The 17,967-nt window shown below is 23.2% G+C and overlaps 2 protein-coding genes across 11 annotated transcripts; one reads left to right on the forward strand and one right to left on the reverse strand.

Moving 5' to 3' along the window:
- Window positions 1–85: 85 nt before the first annotated feature.
- On the reverse strand, window positions 86–17,647 carry LOC100865956 (uncharacterized). 10 transcript variants are annotated; one of them, XM_086902785.1, is made up of 14 exons: window positions 17,440–17,647; window positions 9,794–10,038; window positions 7,361–7,485; window positions 7,045–7,184; window positions 6,594–6,723; window positions 6,229–6,366; window positions 5,821–5,997; window positions 5,589–5,727; window positions 5,283–5,408; window positions 4,426–5,213; window positions 4,198–4,346; window positions 3,553–3,893; window positions 3,027–3,293; window positions 86–2,792 (listed from the first exon to the last, which is right to left on the reverse strand). In XM_086902785.1, exons 2-14 carry the CDS (start codon window positions 9,822–9,824, stop codon window positions 1,408–1,410), a joined length of 3,936 nt encoding a protein of 1,311 aa, XP_086758911.1. In that variant the 5' UTR covers window positions 9,825–10,038; window positions 17,440–17,647; the 3' UTR covers window positions 86–1,407. The 10 variants fall into 10 exon arrangements, with proteins under 10 accessions (XP_086758911.1, XP_012345385.2, XP_086758912.1 ...); XM_012489931.3 differs by having other exon boundaries at window positions 5,283–5,727; XM_086902786.1 differs by lacking the exon at window positions 9,794–10,038 and having other exon boundaries at window positions 3,553–3,890; window positions 17,440–17,632.
- LOC100865834 (pickpocket protein 28) lies at window positions 10,034–16,370 on the forward strand. Its single transcript, XM_012489932.3, has 12 exons — window positions 10,034–10,903; window positions 11,776–11,891; window positions 11,992–12,108; window positions 12,402–12,605; window positions 12,719–12,839; window positions 12,918–13,066; window positions 13,278–13,479; window positions 14,432–14,702; window positions 14,887–15,010; window positions 15,086–15,211; window positions 15,343–15,434; window positions 16,003–16,370. Exons 1-12 carry the CDS (start codon window positions 10,667–10,669, stop codon window positions 16,188–16,190), a joined length of 1,947 nt encoding a protein of 648 aa, XP_012345386.1. The 5' UTR covers window positions 10,034–10,666; the 3' UTR covers window positions 16,191–16,370.
- Window positions 17,648–17,967: the final 320 nt, after the last annotated feature.

A 17,967-nucleotide genomic window follows, 5' to 3' on the forward strand; every position in this document is an offset into this window, starting at 1 on the left:
ATTTGTTAAATTAAAAGTATTTATTTTGAATATTTGGAAAGAATTCATTATTTTGGATAAAAATAAGAAATTAGTCTCATCAATAAAAATCTCATTAAATTTTCTTCTTATTACATAATAAATATATAATTTGTACATAAAATATTATTAATTTATGTATTGCATAATAAACAGAATAACATAATGACATTTTGTTCACATCAAGAACTGTTGGTAAATTAATAACTAATAAATACATAGTGAGATATAACAAAAATTTAAAACTAAAAATAATATATATATATATATATAAAATTCACTTGCATTTATTTGCTTTAACAATTTAAACAATATAATTATTTTAATTATTTATTAATTGCAAATGAATTGTATATATTTTTAATAATTTTTATAATATTTACTAGATTTTTAATTTCATATATTTTATATATCATTGGTTTTTAATAAGCCATATTACAAAAAGTTTTAGATACTAAAATTTATAGAATAATGATTGTTTTACACCAAAGTTTTTTGTAATTTAAATATAAGTTTTATAAATTATTCTATTCATCTATAAATATGTATTATTTACATATTATATTATCGACTAAAAAATGCGTACGATGTTCAATAATAATATACATATATTTATGATATCTCATTCGAAGTTGGACAATATAGAAAATATCCCTCCACAATTTATTTTGCAATTAATAATTCTTTACAACATACATAATTGCAAAATCGAAAATTAAAAATTTATAACTTGTAGATATAAAACAGTATAATATTTTATATTTTTATAAAATATGCAAAATATAATATTCTTACCTTATAAAATGATTTTTACAAATTATAATATTTTAAATTTTCTTTAAATTTGACAAAAATTAATATCTCGTTAGAATATCCAATAGATTCGTATAATTTAATACAAATATTGCTTCAACATGTAACAAAAATATACAAAAATCGATATAGACATCACAGGTTTCAAGTATCTTTCTAACATTATAAATGAAAAGAAATATTCAAAACATTATTAAAATATATTAAATATATTCAAACGTGCAAGTATAATACGTGTTATAAATTTTCATTTCTTAAATAGATAAAGTTCATAAAATTATTCATGCGCAAATTTTTAAGCATAAAGTGAAATATTTCAGGAATAAATCCATCCACCGAAATAATGATGTGATATTTGAAAGAGTTTTCGTTATCTTAATATATTCGTTTTTAATATTTACGTACAAATAGAATCCAATAGAATCCAAGAAATATTGTACAGATCTCTGTTATATACTGTAGGAACATCAATGTCAAAAGTATATTATAAGTAAATCAGAGATCAAAATGTATTATTTGAATATATTCTATTCATTAAAAAAAAAAATTCCTCGTTTAAAATCAAAATAATTTTTTTTATAAGATGAGTTTTCCACCATTTGATGCTCGAATCTGTGCAACTTGTTCGGGTGTGAGAATCAGTTTACTTCCATTCGGCAGTGCTAAGGCATAATGGCTTCCAGTTTCATTCACAACCACCACTAATTGTGTATTAGTATTTTGAACTGGTGGTGTAGGTTTAACAGGTGTTATAGAAATTCCTCCTTGATTCATACGTTGAATTATTTGCGGAGGGATTGCACTTTTTGTTTGCTTAATTGTTACATCTGATGTAACCAGTGGTTTCTGCTTAGCCTGCATCGTATTTCTTCTAGATATTTTTGTTTTTTCCTTTTCCCCATCAGGCTCGGAACTCGTTTTTTCTGTAATAATCATTTCAATTTCATCATCACTATCGCTAAGAACGATCAAAGAAGTAGTCTTTTGACCAGTGTTTTCTGAAGATGTTTGTGGTTTCTTTGGTTTCTGCATTCTAGCAGTATTACGTTGTTGTTGAATGTTTTTCGTGACCCTAGAGTTATTAGACCGTGAGATATTTCCTCTTATGGGCATACTACTTCTTATAACCGCTCCATTAGGATGCGGATAGTTTTGTCTCGGTATAGAATATCTATTTTGTAAAGGTCTAGTCAATGGAACAGGATTAGGGTGAACTGGAAACGAGGGACTTTGAGGTATATTTTGAGAAATAATTTGTGACTCGGTAGTTGCATATTCAGGTTGAGTTGTAGATACCATATAAGGTACATAACCAGGATGACCGACAAATTGTTGTGGTGTTATCATTTGCGGCCCTTGAGGTTGAAATGGTTGCGAAGGAACGAAATTCGATTGTGGATTCTGAATAATATAATTTTGCGCTCCTTGTACGTAATACCCCTGCTGAATTGGTGGTATGATACTTGAGACTACTGGTCCAGATTGTACGATTGCATTTTGTGAAACAACAGTTGTGGAATTTGGTTGCATTACATAATAATTCATTGGATTATGATCAGCCTTAAGCATCACATAATTAGAATTAAAATTTGTAGCATAATTATTATCGATTTGATTTGGTACAGAATCATAGATCGGACCTTCATCTTTAATGTCCAGCTCCGAATGCACGCTTACAACATTTTCTACTTTGCAATTTATTTCTGTAGAAGGCACTATTTCTTTAGGATTATTTTCTACCATAGCCTTTTGGTTCTCTTCTATATTATTATCAGAAGGCTCTGAATTGATCGACTTCTTTGGTTTACATATTTGGATTTCTTTGATTTTAGGACGTTCTTTTTCATTGTTAATTTTAGTATTAGAGGAGGAAGTTATTTTTGATTCTGCTGCATCTTGAAGAGCATCAACTTTGATATTTTGTAGTTTATGTTGAAAGGATTTTAATCTTCGATTGGCAGCTAAAAATATAATTTGTATTCATGATTTTATTCCTTAATTTTATATCTTTAATCTTTTTTAATGTTAATTATTCATATGAATAAAAATACTTTTAAAAAACGATTATAATTTTTATACTTATATATTATTACTTATATATTATTCATCAATTATTGATAATTTTTTAAATTTTAAAAACAAAATAATTATAATGATTTTATATTGTAAGTATATATTATATTTTATATACTCACACGGACGTTTATTTTTCCTTTTGCGAGAGCTTGGTAGAATCCAATCTTGGTCTGAGTCCTCCTCCTCGTTTGTCCTATCGTCAGCATATCTGACTTTCGGACTAAAGTGTGGAGTGGATGCACTGGTCTGTGCGCTGGGAGCCGCGTACACGGCCTCAAAATCGGTCCATTCCTCCAGCTCGTTCTCCTCCATATCGTCGTCTGAATAAAACTGTTCTGTGTATGAGGAAACGCCTCGGGCTCGTAAGACTCTTCGTGTTTGATGTTCTATTTTTATAACAAAAAAAATTTGATTATCTATATTGAATTATCTATATTGAAAAAATTTTATAAACCATCATATAATAGGGGGAATAGATTTAACATTACATAAATCATTAGAAGATGTAAATATACCATTAACATCACATACATAATATATATTATATGAACATTATTATTACATAATTTTTTGATTTTTTTTATTAAAAAAAATTTGAATTATGCAATATTTTATGATATTAAACTATTTCATTAACATTTCTACCTTCTTCACTTGAATCTTCTTTTGTTTCTCCTTCAATTCCTGTGTTTTCTTGAGCATTATTTTCATCTCTTTCAGATTGTTCTCTTTGTGTTTCGTTTTGTGAATTCTCATCTTGAGGTTCTTTACATTCTTGTTCGACATTCTTACTGTGTTCTGTACATTTAATGATTTCTTCGTCGTTTTTATTGGAGATGTTTTGGGAGCCAGCTGAGGATACGGTAAGTTGCGGTAACGCTTGTAACGTTGCGTCTCCTGAAGTTGGCAATTGACAGCCCTGCGATCCAAGAACCCACCAATTAGAGCCGACACCCTCCCCAGATGAGTCCTGATCCTCCGCACTGCTACAACATACAGCAACTTATCTGTTATACACAATTGATAAAGAAAACAATATTACTGAAAAAATGTGGATAAGTTCCACTTTACAGATCATGTACAAATTGTAGCAAGTTCAAGAGGTTTCAGGTAAGATAAATTTTTAATCTGGGAATATTAAATAAAGGAAATTTTAAGAATGTATTTATCAAATATATACATTTTATTTTTCTCTTTTAAAATTATTATTGTTTCCCAGATTAAATTTAATGAGATGTGATGAATGAATGAATTATATTATGCAATATATTGTATACAAAATAAATATACCCTTCTTTAAAATTAGTCCATTCTTTTTGAAGTTTTCCTCTTGCTCTTTTCATTGAATCTCGCAAAGCTGGTTCCATTTCTTCCAAAGAAGTTAGTAATTCTGTCATTCTTTTAACTAATTTTACTTCACAGGGAGGCATAAGTTCAGCCTAAAATAATATGTAAATGATTGAAAATGATTAAAAAAAGATTATAAATAGAAATTTTAAGTAAAAAATGATTACATACATCAGTATCTGTATCAGTACTTGGATTATTACTTTTTTGTGAGAAAGAAGAAATAAGATCTCTCAATGAACTAAGACTATCAGCTACAAGTTGAAATTTTGAAGTGCTAAGTTCTAAAAGCATCACATTAAAATCATCTGTTTCCTGTTTCGAATCATTTGTTTTCTTATTATTCAATTTCCTAAGATTATATTTGCTATTCTCGCTATTCTCATCGAAAGAAAAATCATCTTCCATTGCTTCTTTCTGTAGCATGCTTCTCAATTCGCTTAAAGAAAGATCTTTATCATCAAATGATTCTATTTCATTTGTTTTATTTGTTTGATCTGATTCATTATCTGATTTCTGTTCTTTAAATTTTCCATTTTGTCTAAGAACTCTACTTCCTGTTTTCTTTTCAGAAAAGTTAGCATTATCTTCTTGACTAGTATGAGTTCTTGATTCATTTAATTTTTCATCATCAGATTTTGATGTAATCGATATTTGATGCCTTTTTCTTACATTATGAATATCATTTGAACTTTTATCATTTAATTTTAAATTTTCTGCGCTAATAATTTCATTCAATTTTTCATCATCCGTTTTTGAAGTAGATAAATTATCAATTGTTCTATCGACAGAATTATCTTTGTTTATTTGTAGATCCATTGAATCTAAATACTGTTGTTTTGTCGGATTTAATTTTAATTTATTTTTCGAAGCATGAGTTAAAGATATATCATTGTCCTTTGTTACTTTCTCTTCGTTAGTTTCCGATTTTAGATTGGATAAAATTCCGTTGATTATTTCTATATCACATTTAATGTTATTACTACTATCAGAAAATCCTTTAAACATTTTTTGAGATAATCTCTTACCAGAAATGACATGATTAGAATTGCTTGTATCATAACCACTTGATTTTGTGCTTTTACAACATGTTTTTTGGGATGCATCTTTCGAACACTTCGACGAACTTCTTAATCTTTCGACATTGATAATATCTAAGTTGATATTATTATTATTATTACTATTATTATCATTGTAATTATTATTATTATTGCTATTATTATTATTACTACAAGTGCTTGTACTACTAAAATTCGTATCCTCATTTATCAAAGAACCTATTGCACTGTCACTAGTGCACTTGCAATCATTTACAAGTTTGTCATCACATTTACTTATTTTTTTCTTTGATTTCGGAGGTAATCCATTACTCCATCGCGATTTTCTTCTTCTATATTTGGTTTTCTTTTTCACAGAATCATTTTCATCTAGTGTTTTGTTTTCTAATTCTGTTTTTAATTTAGGTTTGATTGGCTGAAATAGAATTAATCTTTTGTTAATAAGAAACTATTAATAAGAAAATAAATTAATAAAAAAAATAAGCAAAAATTATTAGCAATTATATACCTTTACTGTGGACAGAATTTTATTATCAAGACAATGTCTATAAATTCTTAAATCACTTTTAAGAAACTGAGGAAAATAAATATATCTTGCTCCATAACGATCAGTACCTAGAACGGTTTCAAACTGGTTTTCCCATGGTTGCTTGGCTATTTCCTCTTGCACAGTTTTTCTAGTATGCTAAAAGTTGTATTTTATAGCAATAATAAACAAAATTATTAATCAAATTAAATTCCGACATTAAACAAATAAAGATATTACTAATACTTAGATTATAAAATTTATAAAATGAAATTACAATATATAAATTTATTTTACATAGAAATAAAAAAAGAAAATTTTTAAATTTTTAAAATTCATTTTTCACTAAGAATATTAAGCATTATATTGTGCATTTTATTTTTTTCATACCATAACTGTATCACAGACTGTTTTCAAAAGCCAAACTTTTTGTTTGAAAGTTAGCTCTTCAAAATCTTTTCCATTCAATAGAGGAGCATCGGGAAAAACATTCCAAAATTCCGGTTCTACACCGATAGTTTCTAAAACCTAAAAATCTTTCACTATATTTCTAATCATTGTAATACAAAATGCTATTATATATAAAATCAATTTATATATATATTTGAAATAATACATACTACAATAATTCGATAATATTGATAATAGTAACATAATAGTAACTGATAATAATAACTCTATAGTAACTCTAATAATATTAGAGGAACATCGTTATTATTATATATTTTTATTATATAAAAATTATAAATGCTTACTTTTACTGCGTTTTGATGTTTAGCTTCATAAATTTTGAACCAACTTTTCATCTTGTAAGCAAGAATATTTGTCCAGAATTCGTACGGCATCGGTGGTATTTTTCTCAATTTTGCTTTTGTCATAGGAGAACTAAAATTAAAAATTTTATTAATTTGAAAATAATTAATTTATAGAAATATTTATGATATATAAAATATTAATTTATTTTGCTTATGTCTTATGTATCATTATTATATTATTTTATTTAATTTACTTTTATTTATTTAATCATATTGAATAGCTATAATTTAAATATAATTTAGATTTAATCGAATAATTTGGAATATTTTTTTCTTTTATGAACATTTGAATTTATATATTATTTATATATTAATAACATAATATAATATTAATGTTAATAATAAAATTATATTAATAATATAATTTTAATGCAATTATATATTATTTTACCTTAACAAGGATGTCATTATATTTGCTAATTGTTTAGAAGCTCTTGGCATTAAAAGCATTCGTTCCATTTCATACATAGACAAATGGGGTATGTTTAAAGCTTCTTTTGCCAAATGAAGAAAATGAAATATTTGTGGAATCTAAAAACAAAAAAAGTTTAAATGTTAATATTTAATTAAAATATATATAACAATAATTACATATATCGTATATAATAATAAATATTAATAAATAGAAAATAAATATATAAATATTAATTAAGAATATAATAATTATATAATAATTAAATTAAATATCATATAACAAAAATATATACCTCCCACATAGTTTCCATTTCATTCTTTATTTCTTCTGGGAAAATATTCTCTTGTTCCCAGTCAACGATTGACTGGTCATCTCCGTCTAACTTCCGTTTTCTATTTTTCTTCGACATTTCTATAACTTAAATAAAATAAACTATTTTTATCCAATATTGATATAAAATGTTATCAATGATTGCGATGACATAATTTTTATTTTTATTTTTATCCATTTCATTTTGTAATTAATATAGCTTAATCATTTAAATTTTATCATCATATGTTATTCATAGTATATTATATTCAATATTGGAATAATATTCAATAATGGAATAATAGGTATGTAATAATTGCAAATGTATCATTAATTAGATAGAATCATATGCAATTTGAAAAATTGCCCTTCGCAATCACTGTCATCTCTTATAACGTTTTTAACGTTTTTAACGTTTTAGAAATATGTAATATAAACAATGATGACCCATTATCGAGCCACTAGTGTCAATGTAATTTCAAATACGCCACTCATATTGAATAACATATTCTGTACATTAGGTTTTACATGTATCATAAAAATTTCATAATGTCTGTTTTTATGTTTGAATGTCGAAGCTAATATTTGCGCGATAACGCGAATAAATGTTGCTTAATAACGAGTTTGCCAGTTTTGCAAACATTTGCACGTTTATAATCAATAACAGGACTTCAATCATGTTGATAATTACTGTACATACATTTTTCAACTATGCAACACGATTGTGTTGAATGATTACAAGAAAACACGATTATTATAACAATGTTCCAGTAAAGAAATTAGTTTGAATGTAAATTCCTTTATGTGGTATTTCTTTAAATAAAATTAATTTTCAATAAGATGACTTTTTAGAGAATTTATGTAAAAAGTTATAAATTATAACTTTTAATTTTAAACGCGATCCTTAATCAAAGAAAAAAATATCTTCCAAAATAAATAAATATATTGAAATTTTAAACTTCAAATCATGTGACAATAAAATTTTAAATTATAAGATATCTTATGTACATGAAATATTAATAATAGAAATTCTTAAAAGATTTAAATAGTATATATAATAATGTTGCTATTATTTTTTTTTCTTTTTTTCTTCGTATAATATAATAGTATAATTTTAATATAATAAAAATAAATAAATAAATAATGATATTGATTGAATTTTTAATTAATGATTTACATTAAATATTATCAAAAAATAAACAATTTCTTCTTATCTCATTTCTTTCTTATACCTGAAGCTACAAATTATATATAATAATGAATGATCCTGTTGTTGTTTAATATTGATAACATTTTTTCTTCATTACGTTGGTAATGAAATATTTGTGTTATATACAATCGATATAAAAAATAATTATTCTTTACGATAGTTCGTGAAATTTCCTTCTTTTATCTTATTTGAAAATCATACGCCTAGATCAATTGCAATTTTATATTCTACGAATAATTTTGTTTTACTTCATTTATTATGTAAAATTTCAAAAATAATTTCATTTAGAATAATTTATTAAGCTAGAATAGATCTTATTATTTATTTTCTTTATTTGTTTTTTAGTTATTTATTTTTTGAATTATTTTATTTATTTATTTATTACTATAATTTTTCTCGACAAATTTTTAAAATTAAAATTTTATGAAATATATTATGTTTAATATTTAATTAAAGTTAAATGACGAATTTAATTAATTTCAATTTTCTTTGAATATTTCCAATTCATGAATAAAATTATTATTTAATTTAAATTAATAATAATAAAATTAATATAATTTTAATATCAATATATTTCTAATATTAATTTCTAATCTTAAATCCAATTAATTTTTTAATTTTTTAAAACTGAAATTTTTATACATTTTGTATACACATTTACATTTTTAAAGTAAAAAATGAAAATTTTAAAAATACCATGATTTAAATATAAAATTTAAACGAATTTTTTTATGATTTCCAATTAAATACCATAAATATATTCCTCATTTAATATCTCTTGTAACATCTTTTATTTTAATCCTGCATTCGCATTAAGAAAATTAGAATAAATAAATAGTATAATAATTAATAATTAATTGTTTATTATATAATATTATATAATATTAATATTATATTATTATTAATATCGTAAATATTATATTTTATATGTTGTAAAAATTATATTTATTCTAGAAAAAAATTAAAAGAAAAAAAAAGAAATTAATAAATAAATTCTCAAAATTTAAAAGGGAAAGGATAAAAATCGGATTTCCACGAACTCTATCTTCTTTCATTCTTCGACCAAACGGAAAAGATCTTCTATAGAGTATGATAAAATAGTCGTTTAAAATTATCTGTGTCATCACGTTGATGTGTAACTAAAGACAACAGATAACCATTGACACGTGAGGATCCTGTCCAAGCGAGTTAAAAGGATGTCCATACTGGTATCTGTCTTCAGTCGGTTGATAGACATCCTTCCTTCGATGCTTAGAAGAATCAACACATTGCATACTATTCTTCGCAAGGTTGACACACTTTCATTCGGTTTAATTGAACGAAAACATCATATGACAGGACGAAAAGGTCGCCACCACGAAATTGGGTTTTAGTATTGTGTACTTGGTAGTTGCAAACAGGATCATTCTCTTGTATAATAAATTTATAAAAGTGGAAATTTTATTTTTTGTCTGCAAAATAAAATTAAAATTTTTTTGTTTTAAATAAATATTAATAACATTACAAAGCATGTCATCATATCGTTGATAAATTTTTTAAAGTATTATTATTTAACTTGATTTTTCGTATTTTTTATGAAATTTTATGAAATTGTAATGTAAAAATAATGTAAGTTTATATAATTTATTATTAAAGTAATATATTTAATACTAAATTAATTAAATGGATATTAAACTAATTAAAAAAAAAAGTTTTTTCTCATATGAAACTTAATTTTAAAGAGCTATGGATTTAAACATTTTTTCCAGAAAAAAATTTTATAATTTTTTGTAATTATTATAGTTATATTAAATTTTTTATATTTTTTTTGTATTACAATCTTGTTTTGTACAAAATACAGTATTCTATATACAAATTTTTTATGAAAGAGATATTATCTAAAAAGAAAAAAAAAGATTTTATGTTTTTTAACAAACTTTAATACTGTGAAAAGTCAATAAGTCAATAAAATTAGTACGAAAATGAATTAAAAAAAATTTTAAATAAATTTTCAGAAAAATTAACCAGAAATATATAATCGATATTTTGTGATAATGAAACATTATGAACAACAACTAAACGATTAAGGAAATCGATGCAATGTCTATTAAAATTTATCGAGGTTATTTGAAGTCACAGGACGAGGACAAGATAAAATCAATCGAAACCATTTATAAAACCACTGATAAAGCAACATTGAATTATATAAGAAATCACAATCCTAATATACCCTATTCTATCAACACTGTACATCTACAGAATCCATATCAGCAATCTTTAAGATTGGAAGGATACGCTACTGAAGAGAATTTTAAAGTTCGACCAACCTCTTTTAAGGTAATGATATTTAACGAAATTATTAATTAAGAAAAATTAATTCAAATCTTATGTTTTTCGACATTATCCTCATTATTATAAAGTTAATATATATTTTTATAATAATTATAATATTATAATGTTAATGTGTTAATAATATAATTTTTTTATATTAAAAATTTAGTCAAAGTGATTAAATTAAAATAATATAATAATAAGATTCTATTATAAAAATATTTCAATATAGATAGTATAATCAAATGAATAATTCTATATGAAATAAATATAAAATAAATCAAAGAAAAATTAATGAAATTTTTTCATTTAGCTTTTTCAGAAAATCAAATTTTAAATTGCAATTGAATTTCGGTAATTCTCGATTATATGTGAATGAATAATTGTGTGGCACATAAGAAAAGATTAGATTATTATTTTATATAAGAATAAACTAAAAATATACAATAAGATTTTTACATTCAAACACTATCTTTCAAAAAAGATCGAATAATGATGATTACTTTTTTAACTATATATATAAATTTTAATTTTTTCAAAAATATGAACTTAGAATGACAAAATTTTATTCTATACTTTTTATTTTATTTACTACATTTTTTCAATTTATATAATTTATTCGTATGCAATTGAAAAAAAAAAAACAAAATTAAATTTAAAAAGATTTCAAATTTGCTTTTTTTCTTTTTGAAAATAAAATTTCAAATGAAAAATTTTATTCCATGTCCTCGACTTATTTTTTTTTCATATAAAATAAATATTGGGATACTTAATATAGATACTTAAATGAATAATTGCTTAATTTTTTTTTTTTGCTTGAAATTTTTTATACATCTCTTTTTTTTATATATATATAATTCAATTTAAATGTTTGCAAGATTATGTATCGATCGAAGGATACGACGTTAAGATCACGGTATAACAAGAACGCGTTCTCCAGAAAGGAAAGTCCTATGACGCAGCATTACGATCACGATGATGATAAAAATACAAAGTAATAATAGATTATAATATCACAATGATTGTAATGATCACAATGATCTTTTCCATATCATAGATAACTAAAAATATTTAAATATATTTTTTAAATTTAGTAAAATTGAAAAGCAATACTCAAGAAACATTAGAGCTGCTGTGAAACAATATTGTATGAATAGTACTCTTCATGGTTTGCGTTATATTGGAGATTCAAACTCGACAATTGGTGAGAGGTAATTTTTATTTTGAATCAATTATTTCAATTTCATCAAAAATTTTTATATATAATAATATAATTGATCAAATATTAGAATCTTTCGAATCTTTCTTTATTCTATATTTATTTTAGACTCAAAATTTATTTATATAATCGTGTAATATTTTTACTTGTAGATATTTCGTTTCAAATAAAAATTTCCATTACATGTTTTATCTTTCAAAATTAATTTTTTTATATTTGATATAATTAACATTATGATTAATATTAAAACTTTTTACAATAGCTGAATGATTTTCTCTTTTACAGAATTTTCTGGATAATTTCGTTTACTCTAGCAGTTTTAACTGCCGCTTATTATATTTGGTACTTATATCAAAAATGGGGATCATCGCCCATTATCATCGCTCTTAGTCCAGAACCAGTGCTATTGCACGAATTTCCGTTCCCTTCGGTTACCATTTGCAATATGAATAATGCGAAAAAAGATGAGGCAATTCGTATAAATTCTGGGTAAATTTTTCTTAAATAATTAATAAAATTTTTAATATTTTTTATTAATTTTTTACTAAAGTAGTAAAGCTTTAAAATAATGAAAGATATATAACAAATTGTTTCTATTATAGAAATAGTACACGAAAGAAATTATTATTGGAGGATATGTGCAAATTTGAAAATAGTTCGATGATTTTCGACTTCGATGAGAGTGCGATAACTTGGAACAATATTCTGCATTTTATGATCAATGTATATAGCGTATTAAATAAAAATTCAAGTAAATTTAGCAATTACTATAGAAAATGATATTCAAAATATTTTCGATAGGTGACACAATCCTGTTCAGAGATGTTGCATTTGTGCAAATGGCATGGAAATATTACCGATTGCGAAAAAATATTTAATCCTACTTTGACTGATGAAGGATTATGTTGTAATTTCAATTCAGTCCATAGGAAATATCTGTTTTATAATCCGTATGTAAATTTTAAAAATAACTTTCATATCAAAGATAAGCAATTTTTTTTATCATTTTTAATAATTTCCTTTTTTACATATTCATTTTAATCAATCATTTATCTTTATCTTCTATCATTTTATTTATTATATTTTAAAATCTTCATTATTCATTATAAAGATATTTTAAATAATCCTTAAAGTTTTTAATAAATTCAATTTTGTCGTCAGACGAGATTGGTCCGACCTCAACATGACGTTCCCATTTAACAGCATCGATTGGAATCCTGAAACCGGATACGATGTAAATGTATCGTCAGATTCTATACCATGGAGGCCCTATAACGCTGGACAATTGTATGGTCTGACTTTGGTTCTCGATGTAGACATCGATGAATATTATTGTTCATCTACTACCAGTGTTGGTTTCAAGGTACTGGATTTCAGATTATGAAATTAACTGGATTACATTACAGATAATTGATAATATTACTAATTATATATCCAATAATTAGAACAAAAACGTACAATTCAAAATCTTAATTAAAATTAATTTAAAATTTTAGAAATAGATATCCATCTTCAAATGAATTTGTTGAATTTGTTGTTATTTTTTCATTGACTTTACTGATTTTTAAATGTGTTAAAAACATCTTTCTGACAATTTTTCTCTAAACGTATAGGATAATTGATTTTATTTATTAATTTATATGCAAAAATATTCTTCTTATATTTGAGACTGACTATGTTATGTTTTGACTATGTTATGTTACATACAATACAAGAAAGTCTATTATTCTAAATACTTGTAATATTTACATAAAAGTATAGAACTTAAAAATAAACATACAATTAAGAACGAAGTCGTAAAGGATATTTCAATATATTTTGTATATAATAATAATCACACATGAAAATTATATATAATAAATTTTAATGTAATAATAATTCATTTACAATATTTATAGAAAATACATTATCATGACATGAAGTTTTTCATAAAATTTATATAAAATAAATTTAAAAAATATAAATATTTCTTTAAGATTATTCATATTCAAAAGTTTTTTATAATGGATATAAATTAGATGAAAATGCTATTATTTATAATAATATATTGCTAAATATTTGTAGAGGAAAACATTTTTTAAAATAATATCCTTAATAATATATTTTAAAGTTATTAAAATCAATGAAGGGATTTTTCAACTTATTCAATTTGCGTATATGTATTTTTATTATAATACCTAATTAATAATTAAATTCAATTTAATTTTTAAAAAATATAAAAATAAAGTTTATGTGATATTTATAAAATATTAAATCGATCATTATGTATAATTAAAATAAAATTGTTAAAGAAAAACTGAAATATATTTTTACAGATGTTATTGCATAATCCAGTCGAGACACCGAAAATTGCTGAATTTGCATTCACTGTAACTCCGGGTGAGGAGACCAGGGTGATCATAACACCTCGGATAATGACCGCTAATCCGTCAATAATTTCTATTCCTTTGAGAAAGAGGAAGTGTTTCTTTACGTTTGAGAGAAAACTACGTTATTATAGAACCTATACGCAGAAGAATTGCGTACTTGAATGTGAAGCAAATTTTACGCAGAAAATCTGTCAATGCGTTCAATATTACATGCCTAGTAATTTTTAAACTTTTCTTTATAAAAATATATATTAATAATATTATTGTTTTTTTGTATGTTAGTATAGTACATATGTACATTCCTTCAAATTATATAATTTTTCATCTTCTAAGAATCAAAATAGAATTTGTTAATTCTATAAATTAAGATTTTAAATATCAGATTTGCTATTTGTTCCTAGAATCCTCCAATACACCTATCTGTGAAAAAAAAGATGATATTTGTGCAACGAAAGCTCGAAAAATAATGGAAATTAAACTTTACGATGAGGATTTCAGCCTAAATTCTACAAACATTTCTGAAATGTAAGTTGTTAACTAATATACTTTTTAACAAAAAATTTTGTCACATAAAAATTGAAGTTATATTATTTTTCATAGACCAAGTTGCAACTGTTATCCAGGATGCTTTGAAATTGGTTATAATGTAGAAATCTCACAGAGCAAATTGATGTCCGAACTTATAATTCCTGATATCTACATAAAGAAAAGCAAAGAATATTTCGCGTAATCCTATTTTTTACTTTAATTTAACAATTATCATTTAATCATTTATATATATACAATATATATAGAATGAATGATAATAATTATTAATCGTATATTAATAATTAATTGAATTGGTTTTTTTTTATTAGTAAAAACATGGCGGTGGTTCACCTATACTTCGTCGACTCTCAATTCACTAAATATATAAAGAATGAATTTATTGGTTTCACAGAATTTCTATGTAAGTAAATTTTTTTATTATATTATGATTTACATTAATGAAATTTCCAATTAAGTATGATTTTAACATCAGTCAATAGAGAGCTTATTTATTCTTTCATTTTCCTATCTAATCCTCCCTTAATTTATATATAGATATATGAATCTTTTGCCATAAATTCAAATATTGATTTGATAGACTTTATAAATTTATTACAAACTTATTTTTCAAATATTTCATAGAAAAATATAAGTTTATTAATAAATATGTTATAAGAGGTATAGATTATAAATTTTGCTTCATTTTATCTTCAATAGTATTTTATAAAGATAAATATATAACAAAAATATTTTAGACAAATTAATTCAAGTACTTTACTTAAACATTTAAAAATTACATTTACATAAATAAATAAATATATATATATATAATACAAGAGCAACAATTATAAAGCATATATCAATAATAGTTTAAAATTTTAAAATGTTGAAATCATTTTTACAAAAAATATAATTTATAATTATAAAATAGTTAAAAATGAAAAACTCAAAAATCTCAATTATACATGTATTTATATGTTTATATACAGCCAGTACAGGTGGCTTATTGGGACTCTGCATGGGTTTTAGTTTCCTTTCTTTGGTGGAAATCGTTTATTTCGTGACACTGAAGCTCTGGTGTCGTATGTATAAGAATAAACACACTTTACACGATAATACTTTTCACGTGCAACCGTTCGATTCGGGTACTAACCTTGTTTATCCGTTCGTACACTGATCTATCCCTACTCTTCCATTTTTATTTTAATGTTACAAGTATATAAAAGTATATAAATAAGCATGAATCCGATCTAAAAAAGAATAGAATGTTGCTTTAATTAATTTTTTGAATATGTATTTTAACATATTGTATTGTATTTTAATGTATTTGAAAATATAGCATGATTTTTATTATCAAGTGTTAAGTTTTATAATTATTTGATTATTTAAAATCTCTATTCATTTCTGTTCATTATGAACAAAATTAAATAATAACGATTAATCGAGGATGTATATTTAAATAAAATTGTTACATTTTTTTTTAAATTCAAATTTTAGATAGATATGATAGGTATAATGGAAATTGTAGAAAAAAAAAAAAAAGATTTTTTTCATCATAATGACAAGATGTAATTAGAATATAATTTTAAGTAAAATTAATTTAACTTTTATCCGTATAAAAGTAATAGTACGATATTGTATGATTATATTAGATGTATTTAAAATTCCTGAAAATTAAATTAATAAGTAAATTTATATTTGTATTGAGATAAATATAAAAAATAAATGTATAACATGTATCTATTAAAATATTATAATAAATTCACAGAGAAATATTTATAGTCTTTTTTAAGTTTACTTTTATTGATATCAATGAATTTATGATTAAACTAGTAGTTCTTATGTATTTATTTTTTTATTTTATTATATATTTAAAACAAATTACATGATTATCTTAGTATACATGTTCATGTTTGAAATTTTAAATTATATTTTAAAAGAATATAATAATGCAATAATTTTAATAATGAAAATTTTTAATTTCATGTTATTATAGCAATTACAGCAATAAAAAAAAATTTATTGTTTTTAAATGTGAATATTGTTCATATTTTATATTTAATTCCAATTATTTAATAGGTCATCGCAGTTGAACTTAAATTTTTATACATGTATAAAAAAAAAAATAAGGATAATTTTATTTTTATGCAAATTTTATTAATTTAAATAAAAAATCTTTTGAGAAGTTCCGTTATTTAGTTATGATATTAAACTAAATGCCGCATGAAATAACTTCCATACTGTATCATAAACAATTATATTCTATCACAATATAATAATTAATAAACTAAAAATATGATTTTTACTTGCTTATAACAATATTGATTTAAAATTGATGTAGTTATTACTTTCCTATTATCTACTATTGACTATATAAAATATAGCAATTTTATATTAGAAGATATGTATCTTGTCAGATGACTTACCTTTGATGTAGAATTTTCAATGAAATTTTAGTTGTAGTTGGATAACATTCTTAGGAATATGTCGATGCGATCGTAAGATGAGATGAAAACTAGAAAATTGTTATATTACACAAATCTCAAACATTTAATCACTAAACACAACTCAATGATCTCTATGACGCCATGTTTATTTGACTGTGGCACGGGTGTAACTAAATTCACTTTCCGTGCAAGACTAATGTCTAGAGTAACGTCTTTCATCGAAATGTTTGCGCATGTGCATTTCTATCTACAAATTTTAAACTTTAATTTTCATAAATTTTCTGACTTTTTACTAATCTTTTTGCTAAATTGTCAACTAAATTTTTTAATTATTTGTAACTATATATAGGAAATATTCATTATAAAATTTATAGAAGTTTAATATCAAAAATATAAATATATATCTAATAATTTGAAAAAAGGTATCTGAACATTACAAAAATTAATGAATAAATAAAATTTTTGATATCAAAAATATATAAAAATTATTTTGTTTGAATAAAGATT

The sequence above is a fragment of the Apis florea genome, unplaced genomic scaffold (assembly GCF_048593485.1).
Source record: "Apis florea isolate Af1SG1 unplaced genomic scaffold, ASM4859348v1 contig_2272_pilon, whole genome shotgun sequence".
In the NCBI taxonomy this organism is placed as follows: Eukaryota; Metazoa; Arthropoda; class Insecta; order Hymenoptera; family Apidae; genus Apis; species Apis florea.